General features: G+C 41.6%; 1 protein-coding gene and 1 long non-coding RNA gene across 4 annotated transcripts; both read left to right on the top strand.

The window, feature by feature from the left end:
- Positions 1–2768: 2768 nt before the first annotated feature.
- Positions 2769–7417, top strand: klf11a (Kruppel-like factor 11a). Of its 2 annotated transcripts, none has more exons than XM_038294304.1 (4): positions 2769–2894; positions 4975–5202; positions 5275–6088; positions 6178–7417. In XM_038294304.1, the coding sequence occupies exons 1-4, from the start codon at positions 2862–2864 to the stop codon at positions 6471–6473; spliced, it is 1371 nt and encodes a 456-aa protein (XP_038150232.1). In that variant the 5' UTR covers positions 2769–2861; the 3' UTR covers positions 6474–7417. The 2 variants fall into 2 exon arrangements, with proteins under 2 accessions (XP_038150232.1, XP_038150233.1); XM_038294305.1 differs by lacking the exon at positions 2769–2894 and adding an exon at positions 3584–3729.
- Positions 7418–15628: 8211 nt separating this feature from the next.
- On the top strand, positions 15629–17774 carry LOC119789431. 2 transcript variants are annotated; one of them, XR_005281586.1, is made up of 4 exons: positions 15629–16005; positions 16103–16239; positions 17322–17435; positions 17678–17774. It is a non-coding gene; the product is annotated as an uncharacterized LOC119789431 (long non-coding RNA). The 2 variants fall into 2 exon arrangements; XR_005281587.1 differs by having other exon boundaries at positions 15630–15907.
- Positions 17775–18898: the final 1124 nt, after the last annotated feature.

Genomic DNA, 18898 nt, shown 5'->3' with positions numbered 1-18898 from the left:
ATTTTATTTACTATTTCATATATGTTTCATGTTGCACGACTGTACCACAGAAATTTCCTAGTTGTGAACCTCTTCACTAACAATGGCAATAAACCCGATTCTGATTCTGATTCTATTTCCCCCCTTCTAGCTCCGCCTCTGCAACTGAAGAAATTTGCTTTTCTGAATGTGTAAATAAATGCTTAATGTTTAAAATAGTCAAAAATCTGGATGCAAATCTTCTAACTGAACAGTTTTGTGTCTAAAATGTTGAATATATTATTGGAATGTTTTCCTTTATTCACATTTGAATTTATCTTCTGGTGATTAATAATTACTGATAAAATTGTATGTGCAATGTTTTTTTGATGCTGTTTTTGTATACTTCACCTTAAACACAACATTTTAAATCTCATCTGGCCCATTCTGGTTATATAATGTTATAATTAATAATATTAAAATAGCTGTAATTGATAATAGATAAGATCACAGGTGTAGCCAGCCAATAACTAATGTACACTGAGGGGTTTTAACGAGCAAAACATCCATATCTAAATAATAACAAACTATACTTTCCTACAGCCTTTGATAACAAGTAGACGCATATATTTAAACATCCTTGCTGTCAAAATTAAAATTTGAGTGGATAAAATTCTTTCTGGTGTGAGTTCTTTTCCATTGTCTAATAATCATTCGGAATAAAATAGATATTTACAAGTACTAATGTCTACATAAAGTAAATTTCTCCACCGTGACATCAATAGAGTCAGTCAATCAATAAACTAATTATTTAATATGTTTTCATTAAAATATTTATTTATCTATGATTTAACTGAAGGCTCCTATATGACTTGCATTTTATCTTTACCCCATAAAACACAAAATCTAATTCTGAAAAGAGCAGGAATTCTGTACTTATCATCTGTAATGTTAGTATATAGATGTTCGTTATAAATCACAGTGTTTTTGTTGTCAAGTAATCAGGGGCGGAGCTAGATGGGGGGCCAGGGGTGGCCATGGCCACCCTTACCTAATCATTGGCCACCCCTGTGGCCACCCCTATCATTTTAAGCAACCGTAAGACTCTAAAGTGGAATGCTCTAAATTATTTAACATTTAAATTTTCTATATGTAAATATATTACCTAACAACAAAAACCCCGTGGTTAATTATGCACATCAATATGCTTACATTAAAGATAAATACAGAATTAATGCTCTTTTCAGAACTAGATTTAGTCTTTTATGGGGTAAAGAGAAAATGATGTCTCTGCAAGTCATCTAGGAATCTTCACTGAAATCAGAGATAAATAACTACTTTAATAATAAGTAATCAATTTATTGTAGATATTAGTACATGTAAATATTAATTTTACGCTGAATGATTCTTAATAAAATTAGGTTAGTAATGACAATAAATAAGATGTTCGCCCCAGAACTCAAAACTAAAAGAATTTTGTCCACTACACCTTTAATTTAGACAGCATGGATTTTTAAATATATGCTTCTATTTCTTAGAAAAGGCTGTAGAAAAGTATAGTTTGTCTTTATTTAGAAAATATGGATGTTGTGATTGTTAATTTTCCTTTTGGAACAGTGTAGATTGACCCTGAGGTTTTGGCACCTATCCACTTTTGGCTACCCCTCAGTGTACATTGGTTATTGCCTGGCCACCCTTATTAAAATTTTCTGGCTACGCCTCTGCAAGTAATTGTTAATATATGATTTTTTTTAAAGTTTTGAATATTCCACTTAAGAGTATTACTGCTGCCTCTGTCTATATTAGAGGGATAAATTGGTAGGGGTGGCCAATTATTGGCCCCTCGCCCCCCATCTAAATCCGCCCCTGCTTAAGATCAGCAGGTTTATCTCTGAATGGTTAAAAAGCTGCTTTCATATTGGCCTAGTCAAAGTATGAAACTTAATCCAATTGATGTGCTGCTATGTAACCCTAAACATGTTGTTTTAAAAAAATCTGCAAACCAGTCTAAATTCAAAGAGCTGATGCTATTTAGTGTCATCTTTAGGGGTAATTAAATTTTTTTATTATTAAATGGTTATTTTACTGAAACATTGTAATGTTTTTGCTGATCTGAATAATTTAAATGATACAGAAAAGTTAGAATAACAAGGCTAAATATTTGCAGTGTCTCTAGCCATCATTTATCAATTGACTCAAACTCATCTGAAGCAACAAAAAAAAGACTCTTTGCTAAAACATATATTTTAATTCTTTATTGAGCTCAAAGATCAAAGTGTTTTTATGAGCTGATCCTTTGTTATTGTTCAGGTTCAGCGTGTTTCAGCCTTTATAACGGAGTAATTACTCATAAAGACCAACTAGAACCGAGAGTCTTTGTGTTTGGAACCCAGTCGGAGCTGTTTTCATCATTTTCTCATTTGTATTTTTAGAATATTTCCTGTTTTTATTGCGCTCATTGTGTCTCATTGCAGTCTGCCGCGCGCGCTCCCGCGCGGGTTTTACGCGGGCTCGCCTGCCTCGCGTCTGCCCCCTCCCCTCTCCCTCCCCCGCTTCCCCCAACCTTTCCCCCACTTCGCACGCGCTGCCGGGTTCACCGGGTTTACTCTGACACCGCTGACTCCAAGGCCACGCCCCCCGCCGGCCACGCACCCCGCCCCTGTCCAATCAGCGTACAGTCACGTATATATCCCGCACCTCCTCACTGCTGATTGGTCCCCGCCCGCTACACCTTTAGCTGTGATTGGCTGCGTGTTACCACCCGCCAGACTTGCTCTGAATTTCGTTTCTGTGTTGTTTTTTTTTTTTTTTTTTTTTGCTCACAGCTGAACTGAAGCTCGGTCTGAAGGCAGAACCCCAGCGGTCCGAACTCCTGCTCCCTCCTCTGCTCCTCTTCGCTCCTCATGCGGAGCTCCGCGGCGGACAGCCGCTGTCAGGTGAGTCCCGGCTACCTGCAGCTCGGCCCGGTCCGCCCCGCTCCGGTTTCGGTCCGTAATCTTTTGTTTTGATGGGATTAAAGTTGTCCGATCATCATCCGGGACCGAGCCGAGCCGCTGCGGGTTCTGTACCGGCTCCGATCCGGTTCCGCTGCGGCTCTGTCAGCCGGTTTATCTGAGGTCACAGTGAACCCGATGAACCCCTCGGTTTTTGCGCGCGCACGTGTGTTTATGTGCGGATGCAGGACCACACGTGCCTGCCCGTGTGTGCGCGCGCGTTCTAACAACAGTTGAATCTCTGCAATCCATCCATTCATCCCAGAAAGTTTGCAGGTGTTTGATGGTTTCACTGGTTTCCTTTGTTTCTGAACAGGAAATATCGATCCGTTGATTTTTCTCAAAAAAAAATATCCTAAAAAAATCAAATTTCACATGATGTCCTCTTTGTTTTTCAGTTGAAATAAGAACGTCCACCTAGGCCAGACTAGTTTTTTTAATCACATAATGATTTATTCGAATACTGACATAGCTTTAAAAGATATATTTAAGCTTGATTAAAAATATTTGTTATGTATATTTTATTGCTTAGTTGTTTTTAAAATCAATATAATGTTTGTTGCAAGTCTTTTTTATGATGAATTTGTCACTTGATGCTGAAAATTGTTTAAAACCTTCTTGTCTCCATGTTGGTCTGAGCTGTGATGATTGATGCAAACTCCCCCTGGAAACAAAGACAGAAGTCTTTGATCCGAACAGGAAGTGAAAAACAAACTAAAAAAGGGCTTAAGGTGGCGATCAGGAGCTGCTCCGCGGTCCTGATGGATCGATTCAGTCGGTCAGTTTCTAAAAAAGAACTTTTAATGTCTGAATGAATCTGTTTTGTTTATAGTCAGGCGGTGCGTTCGTGGGATGCTGGGAAATGGGAGCGCTGGCGTGCTTGTTGCAGATCGACTTTGTTTTGTCTGACTTCCTGTTGTTATCTGTGTTTCTCTCTCTCTCTCTCTGGGGGAGTCGGTGCATGTTGAAGTAGAAGGGGGCGTGGTCTGCTTTTAGGGGGCGTAACAGCTTCCGTCATCTATTCTGGGTGCAGGGAGGGTCCCCTTCAGCTTTTGTGAAACACAGCAGAGGGGGGGGGGGTGTCTCTCTTTCTCTCTCTCTCTCTCTCCACCCTTCCTGCCTGTGCAGCTGAGATTTCGCTGCACAAGGTCCAAGTCGGCCAAATACTCTGCAGCCTTTTGTCCTTAAGTAACCTCCCACCCTACCACAGCTACCTCCGTTTATTTCCTCATTATTTGTATGTTTTAATTTCTCGAAAACCTCCTGGTTCTGCTTTTTTTTTTTTTTACTGTGATGTTGTGGTTCAGGCTCTGGAGCAAAGTGGGGAAACTATGATATCATTGGTAATTAGATGGGCGGCGTGCGCCCGCGCTCCCAGAGGAAGAAGAAAGCAGGCTGGAAAACAGCCTCCCTGCAGTCGGAGGGTGCGTTCAGGTCATGAGGGACGGACCGTCTCCTTTCTGCCTCTCCTGCTGCTGATGTTTGTTTTTTTCTCTCCCGACACGTTATCAGCCCAAAGCTTTTTTATCTTTTCTTTGTCTCCAACCCCGATCAGAACCATGACAAATTTTCTCTTGCATCATTTATTTCTTTCATAGAAAATTAAAGATTTTGGAAAATAGAAAATCTACAGAGGGATTTTGGGGCATCAGTACAAAAGAAAACCCTTGAATTCAAATATTTCATCCTTTATTTAAGGTTTAGATCCCTTTCTATGAAAGTTTTTTGTCCGTCTCTCTGCCAGCTATATAGAAATACTCTCATCCGACACTAGGGGTCGCTGCATTACGATGAAATAAGCATTGCAACCTTCAACTTCTTTCATGATTCATAATAAATATGAAAAAACTAGTATAAATATACGTATATGGGTGTTTGTTATGGACCTTAACATTTTTTCTTTGTTAGAGAGTCCAGAACGTTCTGTTCTCTGCTCTAACTGATGGGAACTAACATTTGAACACGGTGACCTCATTGAATGCGAGTGGCGACCGGATCAAACTGACCTCCTGATCTTCTTCAGGTCGATCTTGTGAATAGAGACGCGTCGGCGCTGGCGGCCATGGAGCAGAGGCCGTGCATCGAGTACCACGACCTCGAGGCCGCCGAGGCGCTGGTCAGCATGAGCTTCTGGTGTCAGAGGCCTCCTAAGCCCCGCCCGCTGACGCCCACCTCAGACTCCTGCGACTCCATCCAGCTCCACCCGGAGGGAGGGGACCCTCCCAAAGATCTGATCGCTCTGTCGTCCCTGGTGAGAAAACGACATGTTGGACATCTGTTAGCGGCTCTTTGAAATGTGACTAATAAAGTTATTCTTTCCCAGTGCATGACTCCGCCTCACAGTCCGAGCTTCGCCGAAGCGTCCACCACGACTGTCCTCAGCACCACCTCTGCACTTAGCCCCGCCTCCAGACAGCTCTTACCTCGCCCTGCCTGCCCCCCACAGCCCTGCTCCTCCCCCATCTCCCCAGAGATCTCCACCCTTCCACCTCATGTGGAGTTGGCTCCGCCCAGCAAGGCGATGGCCACCAGCGTCATTCGCCACACAGCCGACAGTCTCGGCGTTCCCGCGCCGCCGCCCGCCTCCCTCGAGACAGAAACCTCCACGCCAGCTCAACCGGAAACCCCAGAGTTGCCTCCCGCGGAGAAGAGCGGACCTCCTTGGTCGTCTCCGGTGCATTCCGCTCCGCTGTCTTCCTCCGCCATTCCATCTTCTCCGGTTCTTTGTCAGGTGTTCCCGGTCAGCAGCCAGACGGGAATGATTTCCGCCTTCGTCCAGGCTCCGGTTCAGGTGCAGACTCAGTGCGGACCCAAGCCCATCCTCCCCCAGTCTCCTCCGCCTACTTTCACCCAACCACTGCTGGTGGGCTCCACCGTCCCGCAGGGGGCCGTCATGTTTGTGGTCCCCCAGGGACACATGTCCCAGACGACGCAGGGTCCTCAGACTGTAATGACCCTTGGCAACACCAAGCTCCTCCCCCTGGCGCCCGCCCCCGTTTATATGCCGTCGGGAACGACCAATGGCGCATCGCAGGCAGACTTCTCCCGCCGGCGGAACTACGTGTGCACCTTCCCGGGCTGCAAGAAAACGTACTTTAAGAGTTCACACTTGAAGGCTCACCTGCGTACCCACACAGGTACGCGTCGGACGGCGAACAGGAAAACGGAGGCGCTCGCTCTGTGGTTCGGGTGGCTCTCTAACCAACTTGTTTTTTTCTCCCTGCAGGGGAGAAGCCATTCAGCTGTCACTGGGAGGGCTGCGACAAGAGGTTCGCCCGCTCCGATGAGCTGTCCCGCCACCGCCGGACGCACACGGGGGAGAAGAAGTTCGTCTGCACCGTTTGCGAGCGGCGCTTCATGCGCAGCGACCACTTGACCAAACACGCCCGGCGGCACATGTCGACCAAAAGGGCGTCGGCGTGGCCCGCCGAAACAAGAGACCTCATCAAAGGAGCCGCGCCCAAGAGCCAAAACAAAGCCCCCGCACTTCCTGTTGGCGTGCTAGTCCCGGCCGCCAACTGAAAAGACTAGCGGAGACCATAGGGCCAACTCAGGACTCCCGAAGGGTTAGGATCAGCTCCACCAGGATCGTCCTAAGGCCCCCGGCTACGTTTACAGACATCAGAACAAGGTCCGAAAAACTGCGTCGAACCGAGATCAAGAACTTCCTGTAAAGACGTCCGTCCCCCGTCATGGAGGAAGCGCTACAACCTCTTAGTCAGACCGAAGTAGCGCTTCACCTACGCACCACAGTCACTCCAGACATTTTCAAACATCTGTATAAGATCCGAGCGCTGCCATAACCCGGACACACAGCTTTTCCGCTCTACTCAGGACATTCTGCTCCCACAACCACGAAACTCGCTGCAAACGGAAGGAGGAGGACATGAAGGCTGCTACTCATCCACACACAGAAACCCACAAAAACCTGACTTTGCACTGGATTTTTAAAGCTAAAAATCTTACCTTTTTATACTCTCTCCATGTATGATGTTTACTTCATGTGTATATGTCACATTTAGCAAAACGTATGCACACGATTTATTGTTTGCCAAAGCTTCTGTATCGTGCTTCTGTTACTAGCCGACTTCTGTTTGTTTTTTGTACATAATGTAAATATACTGATATCTATATGAATGTTACATGTATTCCAGTCTCCATTTATTGATATTTCTTTTTTTAATGTCTGTGGACAGTATTCATCACTGTGATACTACCTATATTTGTTCTATTCATTATTATTATTATTATTATGATTATTTAACATTCTTTGTTGAGATAAAAAGTCTGTTATTTTTATTTTTTATTTTCTTGATTTGGCCCATAGTGTAGCCAGTAAGAATACCTAATGTTATTGAATGTTATTCTTAACAATAACGGTTTATATCAGAGTAATCCCATTTCCATACATTTGTTTGTTGATAACAGTGAACAATATAGCTTTTATAATAAAACTTTACAGAGAATCTCTTGGTTGTTTTGTTTTAGATGGGAAAGTTGCAGCAATGGCTTCAACGGAAGAAAGGAAACTAAAGTAAAGAGAGAACATGACTAAGCAACGCAAATATCAAAGAGATCCATCTTTGGGCTTTCCATCGATAAGCTGGAGGTTTCTTCCTGTTCAAAGGGAGTTTTTCCTCTCCACTGTCGCTACAAGCATGCTTAGTATGAGGGATTGCTGAAGAGTCAATGAGGCGATGCCATCAACGGGTTTTCCTTGGATAGAAAACTTTGAATCAATCTGACTGGATGATCTGGTGAACTGGAAAGTGACCTGAGATGACATGATGTGAATTGGAGCTATAGAAATAAACTGAATAGAATTGAAATTATGACTGGGTAGAAGGGAGCGTAGGTTTCTTCTTAGATTTGGTAACAATTGATAAATGATGTTGCAGCATAGGAAGTAGTGTTTGCTCAGTTTCCTCCAACACTGATTTTACTTTAAGTCGGTCTAAAAATGTTGGATTGATTGATTCAATTCAATTTATTTCTATAGAACCAATTCAAAACACCAGTCATCTCAAGGCACTTTACAGTTCACCAGATCATCCAGTCGAAAACCAGTTGATTGCATCGACTCGTTGACTCTTCAGCAATCCCTCACACTAAGCATGCTTGCAGCGACAGTGGAGAGGAAAAACTCCCTTTGAACAGGAAGAAACCTCCAGCTGAACCAGGCTTAGTGTGAGCGGCCATCTGCTGAGGCCGACTGGGGTTCAAGGAGACAGAAGCAGACGTAGAAAAAGAAGCATAGATACAAAAGGCAACTGTCAACCAGCTCCACAGGCGGCCCCGTCCAGGAAACACACAGCCAGGCAGACGAGCTCCGAGCCAGCTCCCATGTCAGAGGATGAAGAGAGCACATCCAGTTAGTCACAGTCAGAGAAACAGGACTACACTGGAAAACAGGCCAAGCTCCAACATCTAGAAACAAAGGTGTTGATGGCAGCAGCACAGCTGATATTTCTCTCCAGGATGGAGTCACAGCCAAACAGGAACAGACCAGATGAAGCTACTATGAGAAAAAGCAGAGAGAGCAGAACGTTAGAGATTGAACTAACAGATTCTGCAGAGTGGGAGAATAGAGATAGAATGAAGCAGAATGATGAAATGGGGTCCCTATGTCCTCCAGCAGTCTAAGCCTTTAGCAGCATAACTATAGAGATAGCTCAGGATAACCTGAGCCACTCTAACTATAAGCTTTATCAAAAAGGATTGACTTTATTTATTGAATTTACTCGTTACATCAGCTCAAATAGTCAAAGAAGAAGAAGAAGGTGCCAAATGGATGTAAGCTTGGACAGCATCTTCCTCTACTGAGTCCAGAGTGCAGCCTTGGACAGAAGTAGCCTTTCTCACCAGCTAATTCAGTCTCTTTCTGTCCCACTCTGCGCTGCCAGGGGCCCAGCAGACAGCAGCGTAGAGGAGGGCTGATGCCACCACAGAGTCTTAGAAGGTTTCAAGCAGGGCCTGCTTAGAATGAAAGATGGAAGCAGGTGTGAAGATGAAAAGACCTAAAACACAGCCCTGTGGTACTCCACATATAAATGCTACAGATATATAGAATAGCATGAAGCTGGAGTGAGAAACTCCTGTTCTTAATTAGAGTATCAAAGTATAGGTCCAATAGACAGTGACACTTCTAGACCAAATATACCAATTAGGTTTAATTAAAATTCTTATTAGGTCAATATACATTCAGAATTTATGAGTTTACATATTTTTGACTTAGTTTAAGTTGAAAAATTAACATTTTCTATCAAATCTGAATTAGAACTCAAGAAAACTGATCAATTCAGCTGTAAAAATTAGAGTATTTTGTTTTGAAAAAAACATTTAGAGATCCTATCTCAATACCAATAAAGCTATAACCTTATTGTTTTTAAATAATTAGTAAAGATGTATTTGTAAAGAAACAAAATAAGATAGATCCAAAGGACCTATCAGTAACCATGTCTGTTCCAGCGAATATCATCATTAGAATTTCTTTGAGTGTTATGTCTTCAGTACAGGGGCCACGACATGATCTACAGGAGTACTGGCCCCCGCTGACCCATGTCTAGAACCGCCCATGCCAATAGAATAAGCATGGGCATCCATAGCATTGCTAATATTCTGCTGACCCTCGGAATTATTTTAACCTGAAAAGCAGATTGTCTTAAAGTACATTTCAATCTGAAAAACTCACATGGAAAAAAAAAGACAGAAGAGTTTTATAGTTACAATTACTGAAGTCTTTGATGCTCAGACCTTGGCAGGGAAAATTAGGGCAGAAATTGCTTGATGTGCATAAACAGGAGTAAATAACAGGGATGTTTTCCCCCCCAAGCCTGAAACTGGTGGAGTGGAGACGGTCTGCTTGAGTTGTATGAAGAAATCCGGTGGGCTGGGAAATATTTTAATAAATATTTTAATAATCCCAGAGGGAAATTACTTTTGTTACATGCTTCAGTTACAGTTTTATATATATACAACATGAACATGAGACATATATACATACATACAACATATATACAACATAAAATGAGACAGGTAAGAGTCCAGGAGGAATGACACTCTGATGAGGCTTTAGCTACGAAGGTCATCTATACAGAAGTCCGACATAGTGCGGCCACCGCCTGTGCCTTCTATGAGATGTGGATTGGAGTCCCTTTTACAATGCACTATGGATGTTGATTGGTCCTTGAATGAGGTGAATAGTAATCGTTTCTTCAGTTAAACTTCTGCCTAGGCTCCATTTAATAACAAGGGAAAAAAATTCTTAAAATAAAGATTTTGTGTGATCTTTCTTTACATTCAGAGAAGCCAGAGTGAGACTGAAATAAACCCAGTTAGCGTTGCAATCAGGGGAAGCTGAAAATCAGAAATCCTAAATGTAAACAGAATTACCGCAGTCAAATGATCAACGAGAAGGAAGTTGTATAAAGTTGAAAAAAAGGCTTGAAGGATGTCGTGTATCGTCCGGTTTCCTAAATGTCACCTTGAAGGATGGTAGGCTACATCACCAACCGGAGAAAACTATAGGTCAGGCTGCTGTAGAGTCCAGCTAATCCATGGTGGAGCCAACCCAGGTTACTGATGCAGATTAGTGCTTTTCTTTGTCTTTTCTGGATTGATGATAGGTCTATTTTGTAGTTTTAACGTTTTTTATTTATTTATTGTCAATTAAGTCTATTTGTGCTTTCTTTTTTTCCAGCCTATTTTTAATACTTGTTTTCCTTTTTTATGTAGATTTGTTTACTGTGTCATCTGGTATATTAAGAAATAGAAAAATATACTTTAACCTATAACCCTTCCAGTAAACTGAAGTAATAAAGCTTGCTGGTTCTGGTGGCTTTAAGGGATAAAATGTTGCATACAAACTGAAGTTATTTCTCCTTTATGGGCTGCAGAGTCTTATATAAATACAGCATCCTGTTTAGGACCGCAGGACTGACGTATGAAGTTACACAACCGTAGCTTCCCTGCTCTCTCCTCACACCACCCGGTAACAACCAGCGTCCAATCGGAGGGCCGCGCTGAGGGGGCGTGACCAATGGGAGACCACAGAGGCCTGTAAGGGAAACTTTACGTCTCCGTCTATTTGCCTTACTAACCGACATTCAGCTGCAGCCAAAGTGAGCGACTTAAAAAAATAAAATATCGCGGAGTCTGGTCGGAAATGCAATTATGTGGGAAACAGCGACATGATGTGGTCGATTGTTGGTACTGCAGTGGGAGTAAAATGTAATAACCCTGAGTTACATGAACTGGTGTATCTGTACAGCGTTTAACTTTATGTTATAGATATAGGTCAGTCTATAGCAGTATAAAAAAGGCTTAAAAGAAGATACACTTTATGTTCAATAATCGCTATTCGCTATTCCTGACATTTTGAATTGAAAAAGCTTCCTCGATGGAAAGCGAAATGTCTTCAAACTTGGAAAAAAAAGTACAGTGGATTGTTTTCAATTTTCTTTCTTTTTGGAATGACTATAACCTGGATGAATGAGAATCTTCACCAGCGCTGTGTAAATGTAAATCCTCTTATTGTCCTACATTCTCTGCATTTTAACCCATCCTCTTGGGGAGCAGTGAGCTGCCATATTGCGGCGCCCGAGGAGCAGAGTGGGGGTTAACGATCTTACTCAGGAACCCACAGTGGAGGCAGTGGGGATCCTACCGGTTACTTGCAACCTTCTCAGAGCACAAGAGCAGTGCTGGTTATCCTCCTGGATTAGCTATTGATGCATTCTTGAGGTAGCTTTCCGAGAGAAATTCACAGTTTTCTTCATTTCGGGATATTAGTTGGGAATGTGATTCATTGGGGCCCAAAAGCAGTAAAAAATGTACTTTGTAACCCTTGCAGACTGATAGATGCCTTAACTCTGCCCCCAAGTCATTGAATTTGGGTACTCCAAGCACTAAAATGGACCCAGGTGTTTAATATCCAGCAAGGTAACAGACTACTGCTGCAAACATTTTCTGATGTGGTCTTTAGATTGGGTCATGAACAGCACCTAGAGTGCTCACTGCAAAAAATGGAAATCTAAATGAGTCATTTTTGCTTTAATTAAGTGCATTTTTTTCTTGATTTGAGGAGGTAATTGAGATAATTTGCCAATGGAACAAGACAATTTACATTTAAAATAAGAAAAAAACAATTGCTTTTTCTTATTTCGAGTGCATATTATCTAATTATCTTGTTTTAGGAGTAGAAATACTCATTCCATTGGCAAATCATCTTATTTATCTGCTAAAATTGAGGGTAAATACATTCAATTTAAGAAAGTTTTTTCTTAATTCTTGATGGTTTTTGTAGTGCTATAAGAAATGGGTCACCATGTGTGGTCGGAAAATGGAGTTTCTCTTATTTCATATATTAATTTATGCTATTACAAACTATAAAAGTTGTCACTTAGCCTGTTTCACCTGCAAGACCACACAATTCCCCTGCATGAGGGTGTTTTTAGACAAGACATACCTTCTTCCCATAACAAACCAGATACTTTCTCAAGGTTTATTCACAACATTTTACTGTTTAACCAAAGTGTCTGCAATTTGTTTTCATTCTGACAACTTTCCTTTATTATAAGTAAGGGGGAACGAACGCTGCCCAGACCAGAACTGATTAAAAGCAATAAGCGCTGTATGATGTAATGTTCTCTCTTCGCAAAGATCAAAATAAAATGCCGGCGTGGTCAAATCCATCAGTCTCCATTTAATTAACTGGGGTGAATTGTTGAATACTTTTTCCCAACTACAATTGACCAGCAACTTTACATCAGCATCGCCACTGGCTATGTGTGTGCCAATCTGGTGGATGGCTCTGATGTTTACACCTGTCAGGAGGACAGCTCTCCTCTCACTTTACTGTGTCTTGATTGGGTGGAGGGAAGTAATGGTGTGAGTCTCTATTTGGACAAGGAGTTCTTAAAGCTTCACCATATAGAGATAGTTTAAGCATTTCATTGGTCCTTACTCAGGGGGAACAGTTTGAAGATGAATCCTATACCACATGAATGCACACTGGTGGACTCACTCGTTCTATAGCAACATAATTAGCCTATTAGACGTGGAAGAATTACCTGCATTCTAACCTGCATTCAAGCTTCGGGAGGAAATTTAGTTGAGAGCGCCTTGCTTTCTGGTTAAACATCAATTCATGATGTCAGAAATCTGTTCCTGCACTGCAAAAAATGAACTAAAGTCATTTTGCTTTGAATTGAGGAGGTGAATGAGACACTATGCCAATGGAACAAAGCAATTAACATTTAAAATTAAAAAAAGCAATTGCATTGTCTTCTTACAGGCAAATAGTATCTAATTAACTTATTTTAAGTGTAAAAATACTTATTTAATTAGTACATAATCTTATTTACCTACTAAAATTAAGTGTAAATAACTTGATTTTAAGAATTTGTTACTTATTTCTAGGTCGTTTTTGCAGTGTGGTGAAATGTTTCGATACTCCAATAAACACACTCCTACACCCAGTACAGCCCTTAAGATCTGAGGCTGTAAAGGCTGATTGATATCATATCCATACATTGTAATTTAGAAGAAAAAAAGCCAAGAAGAGACAATTTCCCAATAACATAGGCAGCAAAACATTTATAAGAGTGAAAATTTTGAATGAAACTTTATGAATCTTTGCCTTATTTCACTTTATTGAAACTTTTTTTGTGTTATTGAGACTGATGCTTACAAAATTATGTAACTATTCCATGAAATTTCACTGGACTTGAAATACTGAAAGTTTAAACAGTGGATTCCAAACCACTAAACATTCGTTTTTTTTGCATCTTCAAAGTGCTACCGTTAAATCAAAGAGAAACACAGAGCTATGAGGATATATGAGGATAAATATATAAAAAAACTCAGTTTTCAACTTTGTATGAAAAAAAAAAAGATCATTTTAATATTATTGCTGTTATTGCAGACCAAACCAGATGAAAGTGCGCATTCAGCTCGGCAAAGAACTCATGCTCTTTCTCAACACTGAAGTCCTCAGACATTTTTCTTTCGTTGTTTCTTTCTTTGCACAGGTAAACAGCACATTTCTTCTTCTACGCTTGCATTATCAGCAGAGCAGACGCTGAATGCGCACTTTCATCTGGTTTGGTCTGCCGTGGTTTCCGTAGACTCGTGAACGCGCTTTTAGGAAATCCTATACACTTCTGTTCATGCTCTAAAAACATTCTAAATGACTTCGTTTCGAGTAAATTCTGGATGCTACCCACTCAGGACACTTGGAATACATTGGACGAGCAGTATGGAGGAATATTGACACGTTTTTTGTGGACTTTTATGGACCTTTCTGCCTCGGGCCCCATAGACCTCCATTATTTGAATGTCAGCAGACAGCAAGAAGCCTCCCAGATCTCCAGATGCATTTGAGATATCAAAAAAGTACTCCAGAGTGTTGTTCAGCATGGGGGTGAGTAGAAAATGAAGGCTAATCATGTTTTGGGTGTACTATTCCTTTAAGGGCACTGGTACCTAACCTGACTCTGCCAGATGGATTTGCTCCGCATATCCATCTGGAAACCTTCCGTTGAAGTAATTTTGGGAAGGGGCGAAAATACTGGTTAGCTGATTGGCCTATGTTGGTGATAGACGGGCCAAAAAAAAAAACAATCAGATCAACGAAGCATATGACGTACCAACAGAGCGACGACGAAAACACAACCACAAGCCAGGCTACTCTTGCCGAAACCAATCGGGAGAAGAGCAAAAACATATTTTCATGTGAGAAAAGCCTCCAGAGCAGTGTTTTGCTCTTCTTTCAGTGAAGAAATACTCTGTAATTCCGATAAAACTTGCTCGATAGCCACGCTAACGCTAGTTTCATCGGCTGAAGCCACCATGTTCTGTAGACTGAACTGTCGCGCTTCTCGTTGCGTCACACCTCAACCCGCCTCAAAGCCAACGCTGATTGGACGTTTGTTTGGTGAACGGCTCCAAATTTTCTTTAACGGAGAGTCTCCAGACTGATCTGTGAGTGAAACTTTGAAAGCTTGTGAGATCAGGATGGTCTCACGAGGCTAACTGGTACCATTGTGCTGTGGAAAGTCAACACAATTATCCCTCGCGAAGAAGAACAGGGAGTGTTAACCTAGTGGTTCGGGCATTGGACTTGGTGAATTTCATTGCTTTATACTTGTGACAGTTTAATTACAAAAAAAGTTTAATTATATGCTATGAGGAAGAAGAAAAAAACTTCTCTGCTAAATCCTGCACTTGTTATTACATCTACATTAGTTATCATTTATATACAGGTATTTGTGACGGTCCAAGGGGTCACCTGACCAGCATCACAACTGACCCCAAAGGTCAAATTTTCTTTGAAAAAAAAAAAAAGTTCACATAAAAAAAATAATAAACTGCTAGAATAAAGTACAGTAATACTGTAAGTTTTTATACCTGTTATATCATTTTTAACCTTGTATTTTGCTTCAGTTGTTTTTAAATTTCACCCACTTATTATTTTAAATGTGCTGCTTTTGAAATACTTTACTTTTTTATGTGTTTTTTCCTTGTCTACAAATGAAAATAATCTGCGGAGTTTAACTGAGTCAAAGCTCTCTGTGTTCTCGTTCCTCATTGGCTCTTTGGAGTTAAAGGGACGCTGAGAGTCGGGCTCCTATTGGCTGTCTGAGTAGGAGCTCGAAGATTCTGATTGGAGGATGGAGGAAGCGCTGACATCACTAGATGCTCCTGTATAGCTTAGCTTAGCTTAGTTTAGCGCTCTCTCTCTCTAGCTTAAATTAATTTAGCTTCGCTCTATCTCTAGCTTAGCTCAGCTTTCTGTATTTTACAGCCGCGGTTTCCCTGTTTTAACTGTTATTGCTGTTTTTTTTATTATTTTATGAGTATTTTGTGAACCGGAAGTAGTAGAGATGCAGCTTTTCGTTCTCATCTCCCTCCGCAGAACCAGCAGACTGTCAGGAGACAGATGAAGGGAAAAAAAAGTGAGATATTTAGAATAAAATGTGTTTGATGATTTTCAAGAAGCCAATATTGATAATTAATCTGCATCAACATCAATCTTCCTTATAATAATATTTGGGTGAGGATGAAGATGTTTTGACTTTCATCAAACCAGGAGCATAAAACATTGATCTGAAGCAATTTGTTTTAATGCAAACTCTTCGTGTTCTGTTCAGTGTTTGTAGTGGAAAATGTAAAGCAGTGAAACAAGGAGAAGAGCCCCTCATCATCATCATCATGTGGAACCATGCAGGTGACCCCATGATGTCCTGGTTGATCTGTCCATTGACCTGCAGCTGGGAATCCTTCAAAGGTTGGATCCTTCCTTCCTTGGGTTATGTCTTTCATTATTTCCTTCATTCATTCGTTCCTTGGGTCTTTCTTTCTTTCTTTCTTGCTTGCTTCCTTGATTCCTTCTTTCTTTCCTTCCTTCCCTTGGTCCTTCCTTCCTTCCTTGGGTCCTTCCTTCCTTCCTTCCCTCCCTTGGTCTTTCCTTCCCTCCCTTGGTCTTTCCCTCCTTCCTTGGGTCATTCCTTCCTTCTTTGGGTCCTTAAATCCCTGCTTGCTTCTTTACTTAGGTCCTTAAATCCCTGCTTCTTCTTTCTTTACTTGGGTCCTTCCCTTGGTCATTCCTTCCTTCCTTCCTTGGGTCCTTAAATCCCTGCTTCCTTCTTTCTTTCCTTGGGTCTTTCCTTCCTTCCTTGGGTCCTTCCTTCCTCCCCTCCCTTGGTCTTTCCTTCCTTCCCTTGGTCTTTCCTTCCTTCCCTTGGTCCTTCCTTCCTTGCCTTGGTCCTTGGGTCCTTCCTTCCTCGGGTCCTTCCTTTCTTCCCTCCCTTGGTCTTTCCTTCCTTCCCTTGGTCTTTCCTTCCTTCCCTTGGTCCTTCCGTCCTTCCCTTGGTCCTTCCTTCCTTCCTTGGGTCCTTCCTTCCTCGGGTCCTTCCTTCCTCGGGTCCTTCCTTCCCTCCCTCGGTCTTTCCTTCCTTCCCTTGGTCTTTCCTTCCTTCCCTTGGTCCTTCCTTCCTTCCCTTGGTCCTTGCTTCCTTCCTTGGGTCCTTAAATCCCTGCTTCCTTCCTTGGGTCCTTAAATCCCTGCTTCCTTCTTTCTTTCTGGGTCCTTCCCTTGGTCATTCCTTCCTTCCCTAGGTCCTTTCCTCCCTTCCTTGGGTCCTTAAATCCCTGCTTCCTTCTTTCTTTCTGGGTCCTTCCCTTGGTCATTCCTTCCTTCCCTAGGTCCTTTCCTCCCTTCCTTGGGTCCTTAAATCCCTGCTTCCTTCTTCCTTCCCTGGGTCCTTCCCTCCCTCCCGTCCAGCTTCTGTCGTCTGCCTGTTCTGCTTCCTCCTGCCGCTGGTCTCTCTGGTTCCGCCATGTTTGACCAGAACTCGTGTTTCTGTGCAGGAGTTCCTGACTGAGGCTCTGCCCGTCAAGCTGATCGGGATGAACTGCGACATGATGAAGCAGTACATCGAGTTTGTGGCCGACAGGCTGCTGCTGGAGCTCGGCTTCTCCAAGGTACGGACAGAACTGGGAGGGTTCTGGTGGCAGCAGGGGGTGTGGTGATGATCCGCGCAGGGGTACGGACCTCAGCCAGTGATGGGGGCTGCGCTCTGCTGCAGGAACTGATCAGGAACATGTGGTTCTGTCAGGATCGGCAGCAGAGCGATACAGACGCCTGTCTGAACATGCCTGCAGCCTCTCGGTCCTCTTGCAAAGGCTCAGCAGGGTTTGACCTCCTGTCCTGTTTTTCTCTGCAGATCAACAGATGTAAGAAAACCTCGACTTCACAGAAACATCTCTTCAGAGCGACGGGTTGGAGGCCTGAAACCACGGAGATCAAACCTGCAGATTAGATGTTTTATCTCTTTTATTATGAAATAAAAACACCTTTCTGTTGAAGAGAATGAACTGAGCTCAGTTTTTTCTTTGTGGATGTTTTTTTCTGGTTTTTCTGTTCATCCTCCAGTTTTTCCAAACAGCATTAACTCCTGGACCCCCCCACCAACAGACAATGCTAAAAAAATCTAGAAAGAAAAATCCACTTTTTTTTTCTTACTTAAGCGAATGAATATCAACATGTTTTGATAATAGTGTTATATTTCCACTGCATAAACATTTTAACTACAATAGAGTACAATGGCCATACAAAGAGATTTGGTTTTGTTTTATTACAGAAAAAAACTCATAATAGAAAAATTACTTGAGTAATTTTATGAAAAAAACTTTTTTTTTACAGCATAATACTTTTTACTTTTAAATGAGTATAAATATGATTAAGTATCAGTGCTCTTCTGGCTGCTCCATCCGCTGTGACTAAATTTATTTGACGTAAATCAGCTTGTTTTAATCAAATATGCATTGAGAGAAGCTCTTTGTTTTTTTGTACTGAAGGATTATTGGTTAAATGTTTTTTCCATCTATTAATTCTGCCGTGTTATATCTGAGGTTGAGTAACAATTAAGTACAGTCTATTGTAATTTTACCACCTCTTACATACTTTAACTACTGATTTAGCACGTTTATACAAAAAAAATGTAGTTTTAAGATTGCCCTTTATGCCTAATTTGTTAATTCTTATTATTTGAAACACCAGTATTTGCACATCTCTTAATATTTTATCAACTTGTACATTATTTTGTAAATTTACTGGTGAAGATTCCCAGTCATCATGGTCACAGTCTCTGGTATTAACATTAATATTTTCTGAACTATTCAGGGTTTAGTTGGTTACAGCTTGTAGGGAAACTGCTCCCCCTGGTGGTTTGAATCGTCACTGACCCTCAAAGAAGTTTGTTTTTTATGGATGTTTTTTTTATGAAGAAGAAAAGTTGGTGACTGATTTTGTATTTACAATTATATAAAATAATCCTATAAACTGACTTGTGGGGATCTTTGTTACCAAAATGACTAAACATTAACACAGAATTAATGATAAAGTGCATTTAATGAACAATGATTTCTGACGATCCAGTAAAATT

The sequence above is a fragment of the Cyprinodon tularosa genome, unplaced genomic scaffold (assembly GCF_016077235.1).
Source record: "Cyprinodon tularosa strain WSP-4 unplaced genomic scaffold, ASM1607723v1 ctg338, whole genome shotgun sequence".
Taxonomy (NCBI): domain Eukaryota; kingdom Metazoa; phylum Chordata; class Actinopteri; order Cyprinodontiformes; family Cyprinodontidae; genus Cyprinodon; species Cyprinodon tularosa.
This window is presented reverse-complemented; position numbering and strand designations above follow the sequence as displayed.

What these genes read in the sequence shown, in the direction of transcription:
- klf11a (XM_038294304.1), top strand. Translation starts at nt 2,862, where the DNA reads ATGCGGAGCTCCGCGGCGGACAGCCGCTGTCAG. An exon ending in CGGCGGACAGCCGCTGTCAG is followed by an intron (nt 2,895 to 4,974) that starts GTGAGTCCCGGC and finishes GATCTTCTTCAG; the next exon opens with GTCGATCTTGTGAATAGAGA. An exon ending in TGATCGCTCTGTCGTCCCTG is followed by an intron (nt 5,203 to 5,274) that starts GTGAGAAAACGA and finishes ATTCTTTCCCAG; the next exon opens with TGCATGACTCCGCCTCACAG.